This window comes from Simochromis diagramma, unplaced genomic scaffold (assembly GCF_900408965.1).
Source record: "Simochromis diagramma unplaced genomic scaffold, fSimDia1.1 OVJJ01000091.1, whole genome shotgun sequence".
Classification (NCBI taxonomy): Eukaryota; Metazoa; Chordata; class Actinopteri; order Cichliformes; family Cichlidae; genus Simochromis; species Simochromis diagramma.
The window spans coordinates 834,028-856,873 of NW_024386901.1; the positions used below are offsets into that span (position 1 = coordinate 834,028).

General features: G+C 39.8%; 1 protein-coding gene across 2 annotated transcripts in view; it reads right to left on the bottom strand.

Annotated features, from left to right (window-relative positions):
* Positions 1-7,948: 7,948 nt before the first annotated feature.
* Positions 7,949-22,846, bottom strand: part of gdap2 (ganglioside induced differentiation associated protein 2) — a 28,883-nt gene continuing 13,985 nt past the window's right edge. For both annotated transcript variants that reach the window (XM_040034724.1, XM_040034725.1), the window contains exons 12-14: positions 18,917-18,971; positions 17,811-17,954; positions 7,949-10,423 (exon numbers count right to left, since the gene is read on the bottom strand). In XM_040034724.1, coding sequence (XP_039890658.1) covers positions 10,382-10,423; positions 17,811-17,954; positions 18,917-18,971 — 241 coding nt within the window. In that variant the 3' untranslated portion in view covers positions 7,949-10,381. The remainder of the gene's footprint in view (positions 10,424-17,810; positions 17,955-18,916; positions 18,972-22,846) is intronic.

The following is a 22,846-nucleotide window of genomic DNA, read 5'->3' on the forward strand; positions in this document are numbered from 1 at the left end:
AAAACTCTTCAAAGGTCAATTATCTTTCGCAGCATCAATAACAGGTCTTTCATCCAGTTCTTATTTTGGGGATCAAACATATAAAAATCAAACAAGATCCTTATCTGCCACGTTGTGTTTAGCACTAATTAACAAAGGCTTGCGTGAAAAAAAAAAGTGTTATCATGTTGTTATTGAAACAACATGATGCTAATTTTCTGGACTTTAATACTCATTAGAATCAAAAAAGGGATGATAATACAGGTTCAGTGCATGCTCTATCAGCTCAGTGGATCACAAAGAAACTCATTAGCCAGCCGGTGATAACACGGTGGCTACATCCATCTTTATATACAGTCTGTGAGACCTTAAGGACATTACGGAAAAAGCAAAATTAGATGTGCAGCTATCATCCTCGTTTACTGTCCAATGAAAAAGATGGATCCACGTACCACAACTGAGTTTGATCCCCTGTCCTGATTAGACATACACGCATCATCCCCCAATCGGTCGGGGCAGATGGCCGCCCCTCCCTAGGCTGGATCTTCCTGTTAACAGGGAGTTTTTCCTTCCCACTGTTGCCCAGTGCTTGCTCATAGGGGTTGTCTGATTGTTGAGGTTTTCTCTGTATTGTTGTAGGGTCTCTATCTTACAATATGAGCACATTATCTTTAGCATATTGCAATTAGTCCTGCAAAATTTTACTTTACTGGTTTTTTTTTTATTATTTTACTCTTTTTTTTTTTTTTTACCATGCTATGAATGTTTTCAAAGATTTCCGAAGCCCATGAATGGGATGAGTGAAAATTTTGAAATGTGTAATTTCAGCTGAACGACATGTGTGGTAACTAATCCAGGAACCCTTTTTCACATTTGACTCATTCAGCATCTGTTCTGTTTAGCGCTGCCTCACAGAGCCACTAACATGGCTGCAGACCCGACGGCTTGTTGTTTTGTTTTCGTGCACTCCGGTATCATGTCAGCGTTCCGTGCATCAGATTTTCCTTTGGTTTTCATGCCTCTGTGAACATGTTGTGTTTTTTCTGTTTTTTCTTCTAACTTTGCATTCTTCTTCCCTTTTATTATTCTGAGGACCAGACATGTTCCAGCAAGCAGACTCAACTTGGGGTCAGAAATGTTTGCAGTGTGGTTGTAAGTAGTTAAAAGGGACAAACCACACTGGAGTGGGGATAGAAAATAAAATCCACAATCTAAGAAAATGCTCCTTGATCAAATCTTATTATAAAGCAGGGAAATCTATCAGCATGACCGGAGGTAATGACACTGGAAACGAGTTAAAATATTCAGTTTTCTCTATTTAGCATTGCACTGCCTTCACACTCTCTGGTAGTCTGGCTGTGATTCTGATCAAACGCATATTTGATAAACAGGTTGCACAGCTTCCACATGCACTTAAAGCCTCCATTTGTTCTGTGAAATGTTAACAATTACTAGTATGAACAAGACGGGAAATCGGTCCTGTGTTTTATTGATTGAGGATTCACACAGCACTGCTTCAAAGGAAATGAAGAGGCTTACAGTCTAAACCTCATTTAATTCTGCAGGTTTAGCTCATCTGTCAATAGTTTGTCTTTTTTGGATACCTGCATGAATCTTCCAAACCTGAAGACAAGTCCTTCTGATTCACAGCTTTTTATTTTCTGTCATATTCCCCTGGTGTGAGAAGTAACAGTGGATTTTAATAATGGGTTTCACTTGTTGTCATGTAAAACAGATTCACACCAATCTGTGCTACAGTTGGCCTCAAAGCTGAGATGAGTCATCAGGTTGTGTGGTGGCATCTGCATTAAGCGTGCTTGGTGAGATTTTAATAAAATGGGTAGAAAAGTTCAGCATAGCCCCAATCAGAAATAATGGCTGTCACAACTTGTCATCTTGCTTTGTTAACACAGGCGTTCTGCTTTGAGTGCACTCATACAATGGACTGAGTGCAGAGACATTATCATAAAAACATAAGATCCATCCTCTTCTGCTTGTCAGGGTCGCAGGGTGCTGGAGCCTATCTCAGCTACCATGGGGCGAGAGGTAGGGCACACCCTGGACAGGTCGCCAGCCTAACACAGGGCTGACAAAGAAAGACAGACAACCACTCGCACCTATGGGCAATTACATTCTCCAATTAACCCAACCCCACTAACTGCATGTCTTTGGACTGTGGGAGGAAGCCACCGTGCAGCGAAAAACAAATTCCATCACAAATTTTTGTTACAGTTTTTTTGAAATTGTGATTTCATCTATTAAATCTAAAAACTTATCCAAACTACCTGGACCTGTGTGAAAAAGTAATTGTCCCCTAAACTTAGCAAGAACTGCAAATGTGAGTGAAGGTTCTCAGCCATTCAGGTCATCGTAGTTTATGGAGCTTGGAAAGAAAAGCATCTGGACTTCTTTAAGTTACCTCGAGGACGTTTCCCCTCCTAACCCTAAGAGAAATTGGTGGAGTCCCAGATTTTAAGCCCTATAGGAGTGCCCCCAAGAGGGTCATGGACCCCCTGTTGATCCTCTACCTAATCACATGAGCCAAGGTGTGGAAACGGGTGTGGGTCACAATCAGCCAGGGTTTTGGGTGAGCTCATTGTGAAGCCTAGCCCCACCCTATCATGAGGTCGAGAGGTGAAACATCAGGTCCAGGTAGGTTTGTATAACTTTTTCCCCTAATAAACGAAATCATTTAAAACATTTTGTATGTACGCTGCTTATACTTGTGCAATATTAAAATTTGTTTGATGACTTGAAATGTGACAAATATGCAAAAGCAATGTTTTTTCATTCTTTGCGATTTCAAACAGACTTGGCAGCAAAATCATGACCAAGCATAAAAATGTGTTCAATTATATATTTTCTGAATTGCCTACTGAATGCAAAAGTCCACCCACACACACACAGCTTGGCTGTGACTTTATAAAAGAGCTTAATTTGTGTGGTTAGCAAGGCTCAACAGGTTGTGAGAATAAAATATTTTCTGTAGATCAAGTTGTTGTTATTTTATTGTTATTCTATTGTTAGAATTAATAAAAATATGGCAGTTAAAGTCACCTTTAAACCCAAACTGTGTATATATGTTGGAGCAGAAATTACACATAGTTATCTAGCCTGTGAGCAAGAGAACCACCTTCATGACAATCAAAACTCTGACTTTAGGCTAAACATATATCACCCACCAATCAATCTCACTTCATTGGACACCCCTCAGGAAGTCTCTTTGTCTTTCCTGGAATGAAACTCAAGTTAAAACCACAGAGGTGCTGGTACACATATGATTACTTGCTGCCGTTAAAGTCTATGTGACAAACTGCTTACTGCTTTCTCATCTCAGTAAAAACTTAGATGAGAAAGCAGTAAGCAAATATTTTCAAATGAAAACTACTATTTTTTTTATAATGAGTAATAACAGCGCTCAAACCTGTTGAGCTTCACTTTTTTCACACACTTTATAAACACTAGACTTTGACAGTGACAGGATGTCATGAAACTCAACTAGTGAAATCAAAAGCAGCCTAATGTCTCACAGCAGTTGAGGTGAAATAGCACCTTTAAATAGTGCTTTATTCACCCTGTGTGTCAATGACAGGCTAAATTGCCAGGTAAACTGTGATATCTCTTTGAATTGCAGTTAAAGTAACACGTTTTAGTCGTTGGTGTGCTGTGAGAAGCAACTGATGCTTTCCTGTGTTTTCCTGCTCTTCTCTTTGTCTGTGTTTTGGCCGGCTAATCCCCAGCCTGTCACGGAGAGAGGCCTACAAAAGATAGATTTGGTCCTGTGCTCTCCACAGCTCTTCATTTACAGAACAGACAGCAACATCCTTCCACCCCCCCCCCCTTCCCCCAGCACTTTAATCCAGCTAGAACGAATAGAGAGACTTTAAAAAAAACTGAAAAAGAGATGAAAGAGGGTCAACGTGGTCAGCAGGATGTTGGCAGGTGAGGGGATGGGAGGAGCTGAGGGCAATGTGCAGGTTGGAGGTGGGGTGGGGGTTGTGCATGTGTGTGTGTGTGTGTGTGGGGGGGGGGGGGTAATCAGGACAGGGCCACTTCTTCTTCACTTCCTGGAAAATGATGCTGTTTTCTGCAAAGGGAAGATGAGACGGTGGAAAAAGCCACACTGACTGCAACACCTGCTGTTTATCCATCTTATTCAGCCACTTATGGGTCTCCATCTTTCCTGTTTTCTTAAAGAGAAACACACCAGAGGGCTTTGACATCTCCTGCAGGTAAGTCACTCGCAGCAGTATGTACACACGAGCTACGAAATAATAATAAAATATATTTGACTATACAAACACATGGCTGACATGTTGGTCCAGTTTCCTTCTCCATTCCTCAAAAAAACAGAACTGTGTGCAAGACAGTATCCTGGTTATTACACGACACGAAAAAAAGGAAGGGGAAAAAATATCCTCAGGATAAGCATCGCCTCGTCCCGTCTGCCTTATGCTGACAGCTCTCTATAAAACGACTTTTGTTTGATGTAATGTTTATTTGTTTATTTATAAGGAACCCCATTAGCTTCCACAACAGTGGTTGCTCCTCCTGGGGCCCAAACCATCAAATACAATCAAATAAAATATTACACAATAAAGTGGATGCAAAATATCCGCATAATTTGGCTCTTCCATCCACAGTAAGGTTTTACAATAGTTTGTGAAAATATAAGCATATAAATATCAATAACACTAAGACAAAATACACAAATTTCCATTACAAATGACATTGCCCTCTTACAATATTTACAATAAATTAAAAGCTGCCTAAATAGGCTTTTAAGTGATTTTTAAAATTATGAATAGAAGCCAGTTCTGTAATTGCACAAGGCAACTTATTCCACTGAAAAGATGCTCTAAATATAACAGAGTTTTTCATAAAGTTGCTTTTAACTCGAGGAGTTACTAAATTACGGTTTGCTGAAAACCGTGTAGCATGATTATGTTTTTCATCTGGATGCTGCAACTGAGCAGAAAAAAATATGGTGTGTTTAACAGTATTGCTTTCTTTAAAAATACAAGTAAGCCATAGTATAATCCAGCTTGTACAGAAAGCCAAGAAAGTTTATTGTGCATTTTATTGATATTTGTATAATATGAACACGTTAACACTAATCTGGCCGCTTTGTTCTGGACTAACTGAAGTCTGTTCAGATCTGTCTTATTAGCTGCTGATTGAGCAGTACTCTAGACGAGATAATACTAGTGCATTAATGACACCTTTCATAATTGAAGAAGTAATATAAAAGGAGCCTTTCCTAGCCATAGCTATGTCCTGTCCCATTTCCTTAATAACATAGTCGATATGCTGAGACCATGAAAGGTGGTGGTTTATGCTAACACCAAGTAATTTAATCTGGGTGACCTGTTCTAATACAGATCCAGCTATGCCAGAGATCTACTAAATATGTGACATATAGGAAGGGACACAAACTTGGCTGCAACTTTGAGCAGTTTACTGTCTATGTTATCAGAGCCGGAGCATGTATGATCAGGAAGTGATATTAATAAACGCTCCACCATCTCAACATTTACTGTCTCAAACTTAAACTGGCATTGCTTATTATTCATGATAACATCCTGTGTAAGGTGGCGTGATAGGATGGTGATAGGGTATATCCTTAGCTTTACTTATAAACGTTCCATCCGTGTAGACGTGTGACACCGGAGCAAGATCTCTACCCATTATATTATTTAAAACTGTCCACACCTTCTTGCTGTCCTTATTGGCCTCCTTGAGCTTAAGTTGATAATATCCTTTCTTCTTGCACCTATTCAATTTAGTTACTTGATTTCTTAACTCACGATATCTTGCCCACTCTTGTGGACTGACAGACTTATGTGCTTTTACTTTTGCTATATCGCTTTCTGACATTGCAGCATTAAGTTCATTATCTAGCCAAGGTGCGTAGTTCTTTTTAACAGTACATCTTCTTTGATGATGTGACTTCTCTAACTACAAATGCCAGTTAGGCTCCACAGCACTGTGCAGTGGGTACAGGACCCACAAGCCCATGTGGGGCCCTCAGGCCACCATCATGAAATCTGTTTCTGATTGTTTGGTCAGAGACATTCACACCAGTGGCCTGCTGGAGGTCAATTTGTAACTCTGGCAGTGCTTACACTGTTCCTCCTCAGACATAGGAGTAGATACCGGTTCTGCTGATTTCTTAAGGCCCTTCTATGGTCCTCGTCAGCTCTCCTAAAGCAACTGCTGTCTCCTGGAATCTCCTCAATGCTTTTGAGACCGAGCTGAGAGACACAGCAAACCTTTTAATGTGCCGCCCTGGAGGCTCTAAGCCATGGACTGGGATTTAATCATGAATCCCTTTATTTTAAGATAATTATTTTACACTATACGATCTTTACACTGTGTTAAAATATAAATGAGCCAAATTACAGTGCTGTGTGGCTGTTACTCCCTTTGTGTCCTGACATTTCTTATGCAGATAGACTCACAAGCCTCTAAAACACCCCATTGATCCCAGCAGTCTTTTGTTCTTCTGCTACACCAGAACTTAAGCACAGTATTCCTCTCTGTCGTCAAGGCTGTAGTGCTGTCCCAAAAACACAGTCAGAGTGGGCCTTGTGGACATGTTCCTCCATTATCACAAACATGCCCACAAGAGTTTATTTTCCGGCTGCCACTAGAGTACTAAATCTGTATTAGTGCACATGTCTGGAAACAGCCTCTGAAAATGAGACTGCTGTCTTGTTTGTGCAAACAGCTGTTTCAGCTGAATACCTAAAACTCAAAATTCAAGAGTTGTTTACTGGACAATTTGAAATAAATAAACACAAGACAGACATCTCATTTATCTCTTTATTACAAAGAGTACAAGAATATAAGAGCCAAAATCAAATCAAATCTTTGCAACCAGGAAAAGTTGTTGGTTTACTGGTGATAGTTTTTTTTCTGCTGCTGGAGACTGATTGTAAGTGTTTACAGCAACTAGCTTGCCAGCAAGAGGTTGAAGGTGTTGCACATCCATGCAAACGCCCACAGATTGGCTAAGGTTAGCAAACAATTGCCATCTAATTTATACACAGAGACAGACGCCTAACAGTCTGTGCTGATGAGTACAAATCACCTGCGGTGCGTCTCTCTGTAATAGGGGACACGACTCAACTGGTTCTATTTGTGGTTATATTCCTATATGAAAGCAGGGTTGCTGAGCGCTTACGTCATTTTGTGAAATAATTTCTATTTTTAAGCAACGCAGCTCTGGCTGGACTCTGAATGTAAGTATAATGGATGTGAATTTCCGTTTGTGGAGATGTCAACAGACTTGCAATTTTCTCTGATTTCTCGCAGTTCAACTTAATTTAAATAGCGTCAAATTAAAACAGCTGCATCAAAGTGCTTTATATTGTAAGGTTAAGACCCGACAATAATACAGAGAAACCTGAGAAAACCCCAACAATCACATGACCCCGTTTAAACAACAGTGGAAGGAAAAACTGTGGCAGAACCACAAAAAGAATGAATTGTCTTACTTTTATTTAGTGTCACGTTCTGCTTTATGTTAAACACAAGCACGAAGAATTTTCAATTTTATAAAATGTATAAAAATAAATGTATCACAGTGTTGTAACATTAATACTTACTGTATGGACTTTTTCAGTCTGAAAGGTAAGAAGTTAAAAAGCCGTCCTTCGTTCAGCCGTACCTCACTGTTTAGTCAAGCCAAACCATATGTGTTGGAATGTGGGTTTAAACTGCTTGAACTCAAAGCAACATGGAGTTCTCCGAAATGCTAAGAGTTGCATAAATACCCTTCATGTAAACCGTGTGAGGAATTTTCATTTCGCAGAACTAAGTTGCTGCAGAGCACACATCACAAGCTTAGCACCAAATCTCTCCTCATCCATTAGCTGCGAGGAAAATGGAATATTATGATGCACCTGAATAATGATGATTGTAAGAATTCAGAGTTGCGTTAGAAATTACACTTTACACTTTTTCCCAAATTGGAGCAAAACCTTGAGGCGCTCATTAAGAAAACTGAGACTAAGCAGAAAAGTCACTTTGAAAACATAACAAATGTTTCTACAGCACCAAAATCAATCTTTATTCTTCATCAGGTATTAAATACTTTCCACAATACAACCAGCTCTTTTCTAAAAGGATAGTCTAAGCCCGTTATTATCAAGAAAAAAAAATCTTATGATCAAAGTGTTTAAAAAAAAAAAAGAAAAAGAAAGAAAAGAACAGGAAATTTAAACATGAATGACATCATTTCCTGTAAAGCTCAGAGGATGTCAAACACCAGGCCCTCCACATATCACTTTAAAATGATAAAAAACTCCCCCAAACATCTACACACAGATATTTTGGCTCATTGATGCACATTCTGATATAATCACAGTTCTAACAGCAAGTCTGTGCTGACCGATTCAGCAGTGACAGCACATTTCATTTTGTCAAAGGAGGGAACACTAACCTCATTTCACTGGATGGAACTCAAAGCACTGAGGAAAACAACAAAAGACATTAAACAGCTCAATCTGACTGCGCATGCTTTCCTCACGAGGCCATTTATTATTGATTTTAGAAGGAGCCCTACAAACACAGTAAACAGAAGCTCCTGGAGTAAGTGACATGAGATACATACCCCCCACCAGTGTGCACATCACATTATCTGAAACCTCAAAAGTTAGAAGCTGAACTCTGTGTGCTAGTGTTAAATAACATCCCCGCTTTCATTTCAAGGTTAAAGAGTTTCCATGCAGCCAACACAGTTCAAATGCAATCATGCAGAGTTCCTGATGTTTGGCCTGGATGAACGCAGAACTACACACAGGTGAACCCCCCCTCCAGATTTATGGCGATAGTGTCAGTGTTGGGCTACCACACATGCGGGGGTCCTGCTACATCATGACTGATCGGAGGTTCAAACAATCAGAAATGCTTTCAGAGTTTACTTCACTCCATTTGACCTGGACACCCACACATGTGGCAGTCCAAGATAAATCAAACCACAGACGACAACGTAAAGTGAAGCGAGCTGTGCAAACAAAGGAATTAGTGACTGAGTAACAGAGCGATTTGACACAAAAGCACAAAAAATAGTTAATCACTTTCCTTCACAGCGGCTTGTGAGAGTGAGGACTCCTCATGACTTGACTTGTGTAATTTAGGTTCACTTGCACATCATGTTTCCACTGTTGTGGGTTACAGAGGCACTGCCTTATTAGAACTGTATCACTGTTTAGTGGCCAATTTCTTTTAATGATTCCAGTTACTGCTTCAAGAAACAGTTACAAATGTTCCATCTCCAGAAACAGGAAATTAACGTGTTTTATAGTATTTAAGTTAGAACAGTCAAAGATCGGAAGCAGTTAATGTTAGGCATATGTTGTTAAATGTGTGAGGTTAAATATGCATTTCAGTGACACGGTGCTAACAAGTTTGGTAGAGGCACACATGCCCTGCTTCCTTTCAGGCCCACCATAAAGCTAACTGGAAAACAAACAGGGCTTTTTACATTGTTAATGCTAAGCAGAAGTACTTCAGCACTGCCTCTAGTAACAGATCTACATATCTGGGAAATGGTTTATTTATTCTCCGGCCAGGAGTTAGACGATAAGAGGCATCTCCCTCTAATATTTGTGAATTTAACTTAATGTATGACGCTACAGCTGAAGTGACTCTGACACCTTAAGCTGAGCCTTTCTGCTTCCTCTTTCAGTCTCTGTGCCAAGCTAAGCTAACTTCACATGTTCACACAATATGAAGATGACCTTGTGATGTAAATTGAATGTTAGCCAGCTGACGTGTGCTTTTAATCAAAGAAAATCTCCCCGGCATTAATGTTTGTCTGGAATTTTCCGGTTTGGACTGCTGGCGCTCACGGTCTCATATTACGCTGAAACAGGTGGAGAAAAACTTCCGGCTGAGCAAAACCCAATGTTTGTCTTTACTGCAGACTTTCTGCCGCTCCGTGTGGTGTAGAAATCCAAACAGGCACTCCCCGTATCACTCCAGCATTTGAAAAGCCATCTTCTGAGACATGGGCGAGGATGTCTGATACGACCACATCACAGGAAAGCCTTTGAGTTAAGTGCCAGCTATGATGTGATACTTCATATTTTGGGCAGTATGACAAAACTGCTGAGTGAGTCTCTCAGTATAAGGCATAATCCAGGAGCCATGCCAGATCCAAAAATAGTCTGTGGTGAGTAACAATGATTGCTCACCAGACCGCGCCGTGCTATATGTGCACTGCGACTCTTAATTTGGTCTTTTTTGGCAGGAACAGAACAAAAGAAGAGTTTCCTCAACTGAGGTTCAAAGCCTTAAAGAGGAGGATGGAGATCAGACCACACAGAAAACTTCATGTCCAGAAAAGACATCCACCACTTCGCCACTTGGACAGAAAGATTCGATTGGACTCGTGTCACAGACCGGAAGCCTCTGAATGATGGTAGGGTCCGTTCACCTGTTATAGATGAGAATAAAACAAACACCTGGGTTAGCACAGATCACTTGAGCCAAAGCTGGTAACACTAAAGTGATTATTGCCAACACAAAGAGAATTTGACTTATACTACGGTGGCCCTGAGACGTCAAATGCACTGCAACAAAGAAATAAACAAAGCCTTACAAAACACAACAGAAGTGTTTTGTGGAGACAATAATGTGATGGAGCAGCTGCAGAAGGGACATGCTAACAGGAAGTAAATTATTCATGAATCACAACCCACCCTCGCTTTCATTCAGGTCTATTGTGCTGTTTTCTTGATATAGCAAAGTGTCAGGAAGCTGTATTCCTCGTACCAGGAGGGGCAGGCTGTCCTGTTAGCTGCTGCACGTGTTTTAATAATGCAGAGAAAAATTTGTGGGCAGTAATCTGACTACACCTGTCAGAGCCTTTCACAACTTCAAAGTGTTCTACTGTCAGAAGAGACGACAGCAGTGTTGGGTGTGGCATGACTGCTTTGTTCTGCTGGTAGAATAATTACACTGATAAGCTAAAGATTATGTCAACACGCTAACATTAAGAAAGATTCAAGTTTTAGTTAAGCAAAAGATCTTCTTACTGAATATACAAGCACAAAAACATGAGTGTGAATCAAGGTGTGAGTGTGCAGCCGAGTTAAGTAAAGGATACTGGTTTATCAGAATGTGTCTGCTTTGAAATTTTATATTCGGGCTCCATGTATGACAGTGAAATAGCTGATTGGCTACTGTTTTTAAGTTTTCTATTTTTTTACATTTTACATTTATGTGTTATTATTAAATGCTGAGCTTGTAAACTTTTCACAAAAACGCCTCTAAAGAGAAGATTTAATTAGAAACATCACATAAAAAGGACAGCACGGTTATTGAACGTTAATGATGATTAAAAGAATAATACATTTATTCAGAGTCTAGAATGTCAGACCAAGATGTTGTGTCTACGTGGGGTGTTGTAACAGGGAGAAACATCTGTTTCATCAATTGACCAGAATATTACGCCATGTAGACGTGTTGGTTCATCCCTCGGCTACATGTCGACAGCATATTGAGAAAGAAAATTAAAAGTGGTTTTGAGGCACATTTTGATCCACTTGAAAAAAACCAAAAAAAAAAAACCATGCAGCTTTAGATTTAGGTAGCTCAAGTCCAAGCTCAGAGTAGAGGTCAGCAGATATTCATGTGCAAAAGAAGGTTTTCACAGGACCATGTAGTTCTGTGAAAAACCTTTACTGCTTCCATAGGAATTAAGAGGGTAAGCAGCAGCCAGATGGTGCTAATCAGACGCTTGTGATGAGTTGATTTGCAGTAACTGTGAGCACCTTGTAAATGAAGACATTCTGGCAGTTTGCTGTTCCGGTGCGTTCAGTTGTGCATCTCAGGAATGAACATCGCAGCATTCGGTCTAAAGTCAAACTGTGCAATGCTCAGAGAAATAACAAAGAGAGCTGCATCTCAGACTCTATAATGTAAAAGTTGGTGATGACGGTACAGTTAGAAAAAGACTAAAGCTTGTTTGGGGAGATGCTGGGAGACAGCCTCTTCTCTGTAAAAAGACCACGGCAGCACAGCTTAGATTTGCAAAGCTGCATGTAAACAGAGCAAAACACCTCTAGAACAGATGAGACTCAAGTGGAGATGTTTGGCCATAATGGACAGCGAAACATTTGACGAAAACCAAAACCTCTCATACCAACTGTCAAGGATGGTTGTAGACAGGTATCGATTTGGATGATGATTCGGCCCTCAGGACCTGAGCACCTTACAGTCACTGAGTGGATGATGGACTCCTCTGTATATAGAAATATGATAGAGGCCATCTGTCTGACAGCTACAGCGTGGCTGAAAACGGATCATACAACAGGACAATGATCCCAAGCATATAAAACGAGCAAATATCCACATTTGAGCCATTTTTACCAAAGTAGCTGTCTAAGAACTAACAGCACCTCATGACAACAGGAGCCAGAAAACAAATTAAAGCATAAAAAGGCCAAAAATTAATGAAGTTAGATTATGTTTACTCAGAAGGATTTTAGCTGTAGACCAGTGGGAGAAAAAACCCCCACCCCACAAATTTCCACACAGATTGTCAAAAAAAGTAATAAAAAAAAATTTGAGAGAAAAAAACAAACAAACAAAAAAAACTCCTTTTGGATGTGAAAATACGCCATTTAAACTTGTAATCAAACAAGTTCTGTGCAAGAAGAATATTTACATAATTACATTTACACAACAGCTCATCTATTGCAGGCAGTGTGCCTTGAAAAGGCTTATTAGAGCATTAAAAAGAAATAATAGATTCCACTTTAGTCAAACTCTGACAAGCAAAGCTAAAATAAATGTGGCCAAATGTGAGAAATGTGAAAACAGCCAACAGTACTAAAGACAAGTCGATCCGAGGCCATTTTGAGAGGCAATGGTGAAATGCCAGCAGGTGTTGTGAAATGAAATAAGTACTCTACCAACAAAGAATGAGGTAAGTTTCACTTTTTTGTTTTCTAATAAAGGAAAATGGACGGCTGGTGAGTGGTTACATGAGCGATACCATCTCAATTTCCCTTTTGAGAAAATCTACAATTATCTAAGCTCAGTGGTAACTGTAGCCAACTTTCTTTCACACGTCATATCATCCTTACCATTCTGGTGTAGGCTCTGGAACACGGCGCACTTTAACCCCCATTTCGCCCCTAAGAAGTTTCAAACCTGCTATGTGGGGTTTATTTGACTGCTACGAAAAAAAAAACTGTGGCATCATCTTATGAGTTTAAGGACACAACCTCTGTAGTTAGTAACAGCGCAAATAGAGTTTTAGTGAAAGCCCTGGTTCCTACTCTTAGGTATAAACAAATGACAATTCTGTTCTGAGTCTGCTGTGAGAGTTAACGACTGTTCAAACTGGCCGAGGTTTCCAAAGAGATTCCGTTTAAGAAGGTACCTCCTGGTTAGGTTCAATTTCAGCAAACAAAGAGAGCAATTACTTCCTGGACTCCATCAGCACTGTAATTAAGCTCAGCAGGACAAGTGTTTCTGGGTAGGTGTCAATATAAACAATGTTGCCCAGGTCGTCTGCTGTACTGAAAGTGGAAAATACACTGTTGTTCCAAAAAATTGATTCTGTGTCTTGATGCATCAGGACACTGTTGGAGTTACATTCCCTGCAAAACACTGAATCTGAAACAATGATACTTTATTGTACAGGTAACCTCATGTACAAGTGCATTTTCTCATCTACCAGTAATTATTACAGCTCTGTGACCTCGTGTGTCTTTATTCATAACTACCCCGAGTAACAAAATATGAAAACAAGCTTGTTACTGCTGCAATCCAACATCAATAAGTGGACATCCACAGTGTTTTACAAACATATCAGCTATTCAAAAAACAAAAACAAAGAAAAAGTGAATTATTCCAAAGAAACGGAGGATGCAAGAACGTTTTTTAAGTTCAAACTGCATCAAACTAACAAACTAGACGTTGTTTTTGATTCTAACTATGCTTCCTCAGGGTTTGACATTTCCTCAGTACTCAAAATAGGAGCAACGCTGACGTTCTACTCTGACAGTCCGTTTTAGCTGATGCCACTAAAGAACATCCAAATGTTTATGTTGTTTCATGGGAACTCAGTGAATGCCAAAAGGAAACACGCTTAAACATGTGCCATCAATCTGTCATGTTTCCCTATATTTTAGCTCCGAGTATAAACAGACACCCACAGTTAATAATAAAAATATTATTAATAACACTTTTTATTTATTACAAGGTAAACAAATAAAACAACTATAAAAGCTAATCAAGGTAAACATCGACAAGACCAAGTCATAATGAAGGGTATGAAGTTCTGAATAGATGGGTTTTAACACGCGATTTGAAAGTAGAGAGAGAGATCGTAGTCCCGAAGCAGGATCTGAAATTGACACGTAGGTGAACTGGAAGCCAGTGGAGTTAATAACAGGTGATATACGTTCATTAGAGCCAATTCTGGATACAATACAAGCAGCTGGATTTTGAACTAACTGCAGTTTATGAAGAGATTTATGAGGTAGACCACAGAGAACTGCAGTAATCTAAACGAGATGTGACAAGAGCACTGACAAGTATGGCGGTGCTGTTTGGAGTAAGTGAAGGACGAAGGCGGGTAACATTACCAAGATGAAAACAAGAAGAGCGACTGATATTATTTACTGATATTACACTCTTAACCTGAGGGGAAGGTGTGACGGCAGAGTTATCAGTGGATAATCAAAAACTCCTCACCTGCTTTTCTTCAAACATGCCAGTAAAAAAAAAAAAATACATCAGTTAACTTTTCTTAAAACGATAAAAATCTTGATTAATCAAAGTTATTGATAATTATTTTGTTCATTTAGTAATCACAAAGCATCCTGGGCATTTTAATTGAGGTTATAGTCAACGGTTTAACAGGTGAAATTAAACTTGGAGATGAAAATAAAAGAAAGCCTACTACCAATTAAGCATATTAGGTGATGTGCATCTCTGTAATGAGAAGGGGTGTGGTCTACTGACATCAACACCCTATATCAGGTGTGCATAATTATTAGGCAACGTCCTTTCCTTTGGCAAAATGGGTCAAAAGAAGGACTTGACAGGCTCAGAAAAGTCAAAAATAGTGAGATATCTTGCAGAGGGATGCAGCAGTCTCAAAATTGCAAAGCTTCTGAAGCATGATCATCGAACAATCAAGCGTTTCATTCAAAATAGTCAACAGGGTCGCAAGAAGCCTGTGGAAAAACCAAGGCGCAAAATAACTGCCCATGAACTGAGAAAAGTCAAGCGTGCAGCTGGCAAGATGCCACTTGCCACCAGTTTGGCCATATTTCAGAGCTGCAACATCACTGGAGTGCCCAAAAGCACAAGGTGTGCAATACTCAGAGACATGGCCAAGGTAAGAAAGGCTGAAAGACGACCACCACTGAACAAGACACACAAGCTGAAACGTCAAGACTGGGCCAAGAAATATCTCAAGACTGGTTTTTCTAAGGTTTTATGGACTGATGACATGAGAGTGAGTCTTGATGGGCCAGATGGATGGGCCCGTGGCTGGATTGGTAAAGGGCAGAGAGCTCCAGTCCGACTCAGACGCCAGCAAGGTGGAGGTGGAGTACTGGTTTGGGCTGGTATCATCAAGGATGAGCTTGTGGGGCCTTTTCGGGTTGAGGATGGAGTCAAGCTCAACTCCCAGTCCTACTGCCAGTTTCTGGAAGACACCTTCTTCAAGCAGTGGTACAGGAAGAAGTCTGCATCCTTCAAGAAAAACATGATTTTCATGCAGGACAATGCTCCATCACACGCGTCCAAGTACTCCACAGCGTGGCTGGCAAGAAAGGGTATAAAAGAAGAAAAACTAATGACATGGCCTCCTTGTTCACCTGATCTGAACCCCATTGAGAACCTGTGGTCCATCATCAAATGTGAGATTTACAAGGAGGGAAAACAGTACACCTCTCTGAACAGTGTCTGGGAGGCTGTGGTTGCTGCTGCACGCAATGTTGATGGTGAACAGATCAAAACACTGACAGAATCCATAGATGGCAGGCTTTTGAGTGTCCTTGCAAAGAAAGGTGGCTATATTGGTCGCTGATTTGTTTTTGTTTTGTTTTTGAATGTCAGAAATGTATATTTGTGAATGTGGAGATGTTATATTGGTTTCACTGGTAAAAATAAATAATTGAAATGGGTATATATTTGTTTTTTGTTAAGTTGCCTAATAATTATGCACAGTAATAGTCACCTGCACACACAGATATCCCCCTAAAATAGCTAAAACTAAAAACAAACTAAAAACTACTTCCAAAAACATTCAGCTTTGATATTAATGAGTTTTTTGGGTTCATTGAGAACATGGTTGTTGTTCAATAATACAATTGTTCCTCAAAAATACAACTTGCCTAATAATTCTGCACTCCCTGTACAACTGATGAAAAAAGAACGTGAATAGAAACACACATGGGTTTGTGTGATTTCAGGTTTATTCGAGACATCAACAGGAACATAGCCTACCTAAATATTTCTACTAAAACATCATCAGCCAGAGAGCTGACGTGAGGCTAAACAGGGTTACGGTCCGTCCTTCGACATCTGAAAATGCAAAACTGATGCTTACAGGGAGGTGGAGACACACAAACTCTAATTTATCAAAGGAAGTCAGTTACTGGCTCCAAACATCAGCGCTCTAAATGTAGTGACATATTTTCCAAGTTAAAATATATTAACTGGGATAATCTGCTGCAACTTCCAGATGTTTCTGACACATCAAATTATTTTGGCAGGTCACTTGTAACTTTAAACCACATGCTTCAGCACCTGAGCTATATTTTAGTCATCTAGAGAAAGTGGGACCAACTTTCTGGTGTCTACATTAGAATTTCTAGCCACTACTTCAAATGAACCCTAACTCTTATAGAGGAAGGCGGAGGGGTTACCACAGCTGCACCCAACTGACATACTTTGCCTGTCACAGTAAAGTCAGAAAGCTAAAAAAAGAAAAAAGAAAAACTGGCCCAAATTAGATGTTTTACAAAGTACTTTAGTAATGGTCAGACTATAACCACATATGGCTTCAACTATAAAATGTTAAAAAGTTTTTAAAGTGGCAAAAGCTGAACCACTTTGCAGTATTAAAACACTCTGTTCTAATATCACATTAGGTAGGCAGGTAGTAAAAATAAGAATAATTAGGGAAAATAATAACTGAATGTCACTTCTGAACCTCTGCAAATCGTTGAGCTCCCACCGCTGAGTGAATCAGCCTACAACATTATCTGATGTGCTTTCATTTCCTGTCTATTTAATGGTTGACCTTCCGTGCAGTTAGCCACAACAAGGTAGCAGGATACTGGTTTATTGCAGATGTAAGGTCAGCAATTTCTAGTGCTGTTAGTGAATATGCAAGATTTGATTACACAGATTCAATTTAGGGAAAGACACACAAGTTGATATTACATTTGAAAAAAACAAAACAAACCTTCAGCATTACTCAGTGGCTGATTTACACCATTCATTTCTACTAGGTTAATGTAGCTCTATCCATCTGCAATAACATACTGTGTGGCAAAGGCAGAACACCTGCTGCTTTATACTTCAGATGCATTGCTGCTGGTGAAGGAGAGCTAATTAGATGAGCAATAATTGGATGGATGTCAGCTTGATTATGTTAAAATAAATAGTTCCAACCTGTGTGGGGTTTTTGGAACAAACGTTTGGGCCAGTTTTGAGAGCTTTATCAAATCCTTTATGTATTTTAGCAGTTACCTTTGCAAAATGATTCAAATCACTTTGAAAGATATCCGTGGATCATGTGCAAACAACATAGGACTGAGTTATGGATCTCTCTGTTATTGTGTTCTTACTCGTGCATCGTACTCCAAGACAAATGGAGGGATATCGAGCTGCTCAGGCTTGATGCAGGTGAAGAGCTGTTGCAGATTGTCGAGGTAGCGGACCTTTTCCTTCATGCCAGATACACTGAAAGTGGTGAAGAACCATGTTGAAACCTTGATTGAGACAAGTGAAGAAAGAGAATGGATGTGTGTAAAGAACCGTTCATCAGTTTTTAAAAACATTCAAGCTTGATTTTGCATTGCCAGGACACCAGTCATGCAATAATCAAAGAATAACTGAACACAACTTTGTAAAAAAACAAAACTGAGCAAGACTGAACTTTAATGAATAAAGAAAAAGTTATCAGGAAACCAGATAAACCAGAAGTTACCTAAAGAGGAAAATATTTTCTGGATCAGTGTGGTAGGAATGTAAGGACTTAGATTAATAACAAAAGCAAAACGCTCCTGGTTGTCTGCCTTTTACAGATGTGTGGTTCTGTTAACTTCATCAGGCAGTGACCTCGAGCTTGCACTTTAGTGGTTTGCAGCTGGGATGAAAACTAGCACAAATCTCCAAATCTGAGGCCATGTTTTTTTTGACGGCAAAACGGTGGAGTCCCAACTTTGTGTCAGGATGAGTTGCTGATCCAACTGGAGGAGTTTAAGTATCTCATGGTGTTGTTTGTGAATGAGGGGTGAGGGGAGCAGGAGACTGACAGGCAAACTGGTGCGTATGATGTGTCGGTGTGCTGTAGTGAAGAAAGAGCTGAGCATGAAAGCAACGCTATCAATCTACAGGTCAGTCTACATTCTTACTATCACCTGTGGTCACGAGCCCTGGCTCGTGAACAAAAGAATGAGGCAAGCAGTGGAAATAAGTTTCCACTGAAGGGTGTAAAGGCACAGCATTTTAATCTTAAATGTATAAATATGGCTTTTTAATGTCTTGTGCTCACTCTTTTTCTTACAAAAAAAGGATAAAAACTTGATCAAAATCATCTGAAATACAATAAACTACACAGACAAGGTTTGTTTTCATACATTTATACATTATCAACTGAAATATAAATGTTTTACACAGGCCTGTATATTAAATAAGCTTTGCAGAAACTGTAAATAAAACCATCCCTTACCTTCGAGCGGAATGTTGGATGTACAAAGTAGAAAGCCATCAAATTTTTTTTATACCTGCAAGAAATAAAGCAGAACATTAGTGGAACAATACTTCTCAGCAACCCTATGACTCATTATTCTGGAAATCAAACATAAAATTAAAAAACCTGTATTATGAAATGAAAATGATTGATGTTCTGAAAGAGGAGACACAATGTTTCTGTGGCCGTTTCCAAAGCCACACATTTACTGTCCCACAAAAACACCACTTTACAATCAGCTCCATCCTGTACATTAGCATGGACACATTTACCACATAGAAGTGCCAAATGTTTTTCCAATGCTTGGTTATTTATTTGATTGAACAGACAGGTAATTAGACAATTAATCGACAGTGTCAGCTACAGCAGCTGTCATACTACAATGCTGCTTTACACTGCTTTGATCAGACAACTTTAGCCATAAAACTGTGCCAAACTGTCTACAGAAGGAAGCTAATTTTAGACACTTGTCTCCATCTACTTGTATCTGAAGCTCAGTCAAAGCAGCCAAAACCGCAGATGGCTCACCAGTCTGTCAGTCTCACGCAACCAACTCTCCCTGATGGAAGAGGGGCCCGAGAGGCATCTACATTTGGGAGGAACTCAATTTCAATCACCATTATTTAACTACAGACCATGCTCCAATGAAGCAACAGAGCCACATCACTGGCAAAAACATGACATGTAAACTTGAGGTTACCAAACCGGTATAAGCCTGTTATGTCTGCCATTCCTAAGTTGCTGGAGTCAACTTCCGCGTCTGTTTTCAAGACAGAAGCAAACAACCAGACTGTGAGACTAACAAACAAATCAGGGGTATATCCCAGAGCAAGAGAGCGCCAACTAAAACTGTGGGTCAGTTACTAGTTACATGTGTTTAGAGCCAAATTCCTCGTATTTCTGATATTCACTAATTCAGATGATATTTTAAATTAATGTGCTGCATCTGGAAGTTCTTCTTGATATTGTAGGAATCAACCATCACACACAGATGTTGAGTCTTCAGGGTGAGGTTCAGATTCAGGTTCAGATTTATCCAGAGAGAACACGTTTGTCCACACACTTTAACTTTACACTCAACATTTCCACTTTACTCTTAAAATAAAACACAAATTAAATAATAACAGTAAGCTCTTTCCCTTTAACCCCGGCCCCTTTGGATGCTGCCAAAAAGTTCTTGCATTCTGGAAAACTCTGGAAATAGTGCCGACCTGAACTTCAATCCATACTAAATTTGCTTGTGTTAAGAAAAACCAAAACATTTGTCCATCAGAGGAACACACAGGAACTTTTAGTTATCCAAATAATTCAAACGTACAAAACCGTGACTTGTGGCCTTCTGCACTGGTCCAGAGCCGGACCCGAGGATATTTAAAAATAATCACTCTCGAGTCAATCGGTCTCCTGCTAAATGCAGACAACATATACGCTTCCAAAACTGTGGATATGTTCAATCTGGCGAGAGTCTGTTGGTTAGGTAATTTGAAGCTAACATGCATCTGCAGTCAATCAATAGCCAAATAGCCAGACCAGGGTTCAATATCACGATGCCAAACCAAAAAACCCCCAAAACAAAGCAACTGCTTGAGAAATGTAGCAGAGAAAGAAAAATACTCCTAAATGAAAATAGCTAGAACAGAAACTGTAACTGTTTAGAAGTAAAGTGATCCCTGAACGTGATGTGCGTGTGTTCCTCGCCCTGCAGAAGAATGAGGACACAAAGTTCCCTCAAAAAAGGCTTTGATTGTCTCTGTGACTGACAGGCAGCACAGTTCTTGTGCTTTAAACACAGAGCTCTGCCAGACCCACGTCCCTGCTAAATGACAAACTTGTTAGCAGTCATCATTTTCTACTGCAGCCAAAGTACAATATCCAAGTCAGAAAGTGTACAAGCAAACAGATAACCTCAGCGTTTTTTGTTTCACATTAAATGAGCCTTTAGTAGAGGCCAGACTGTTGTCTGGGTTTCGTTAGGTCCAGCTAAAAGTTTGCAGAGGTGGTGGAGCCTAAACATCCCTAACATTTTAAGGCTGCACTGATGAATCAGCAGAACACAAACGTTCGCCCTCGTCACTTATGACTGAATGGGGGTTTCCTGTTCCGATGAAAGGGGAAGCTGAATGAAGGTGTCTTCATTCGCATTTAAAGACTCTGTGAAAGCAAGGTTTGCTTTTTTTAAATTCCCTTTTCCTGCCTCACTGAAATATATCGCGTAACCTGCATCTGACACCCTTAGGGTAAATTTATCACACAACATAAAGGATAAACATCAGGAATGTGCTACAGTTTCAGTTTTCTTTATGAAGGTTAAGAAAGGTGTTGTGAAACCGACAGAATAGACAGTCAGAAAGCAATGAAACCTGAGAAACACAAGCGTGGAAAGGTACGTCTTGACTGCATGGAGTTTCCCACTGACACAGGAAGCAAGTTTGGTTTCTAGTAACCAAAACTAAAAAGAGATGACAACTATAAACGCTTCTCCTACCCACCGAGTACCCGAGTTTCTCTAGGTTTTTCCTTTGGTGGCTTCCAGTTAACAAAATTTCAACCCCTTCTTTTTTTCCAGTTACGTTTAGATATTGTGTGGGTTTCATGTGTGTGTTGATGTTTATGGACACTAGAAATTTGTTTAATCTAGTTTCAAGTGCTAGTTTTAAATCAGTAGTAGTAGGATGATTAAGACATACACTTAAACCTAACTCTAATAATATCTACTGTATGACCACTCATGTCTGTCTTTATTAATTTTGGACACATAACATTCACAAACAGGGGAGTCTGCGTGGATAGAGGAGTCACTTCAGAACAGTGAAGCTGTAGGTCTACTCTGATCTCTGAATAGAAGTGTAGATTTTTCTGGTTTCCATTTGGAAGATGTGGCTACGATTAAGCACGATGAACATATTCATAAATGGTGAACTTTTCAGGAGATCTCAAAGAGATCAAACAGCATCTGACTCCATGTGTATCGAGTTCCAAATGTGATGGTACACAATGGACACTTCATTGCTCAACAGAATGACTGATTCAGATCCAAATCCATTCTGCAACCTCAGTTATCACAAAGTCATGTCTGACAACAACTTTTCAGAGCGCTGTCTTTGAAAGGCTTATCCGGTCTCAGTTTAGAACTCGTTTGAACTCTTTGAGGCCAAGGCAGAGCGAAGTTGCTTGGCCTCAAGTCACCGCGAGACTTCGCGCCAACACCAACAATGAAACAAATGTGTTTCACAGCTTGTTTGGCTTTTCCAATAATCTAAACACTGTAACCTTGGTGGTATCGTACTGTGGCACGAACAATGTTTCTCAACTTTAATGCAGATGCAGAGGCTAAGAGCAAGAGCCAACGAACACCAAATAGGTCAAATGAAAGTCAACTCTAAATGTTTGTATGGCCTAATATACAAAATGTTAAACACCTTGATTTAGATCGAAAAGTGGACCCTTTGTCATGTTGATACAAAATGACCGTTAGATTGATTTAAAATCCAGTAAGCACTATGCTGTATGGAAGAAAATATGACAGCGGCTACTATAATGACTCAATCATAGTATCGTCATGGCCTTTGAGAGAGAAAAGGAGTGAATGAGAGGGGAATTCCCAAAGACTGTCTTTTTTACACAACCTCTCTCTGTCTGATTCTTTTTTAAGTTTTGGTTAGTTAAGACTGGAGAAGTAGTTGGCCAACAATGTCAGCCAAATCTAATTCTACTTTAAACATACAGGGAGTGCAGAATTATTAGGCAAATGAGTATTTTGTCCACATCATCCTCTTCATGCATGTTGTCTTACCCCAAGCCGTATAGGCTCGAAAGCCTACTACCAATTAAGCATATTAGGTGATGTGCATCTCTGTAATGAGAAGGGGTGTGGTCTAATGACATCAACACCCTATATCAGGTGTGCAT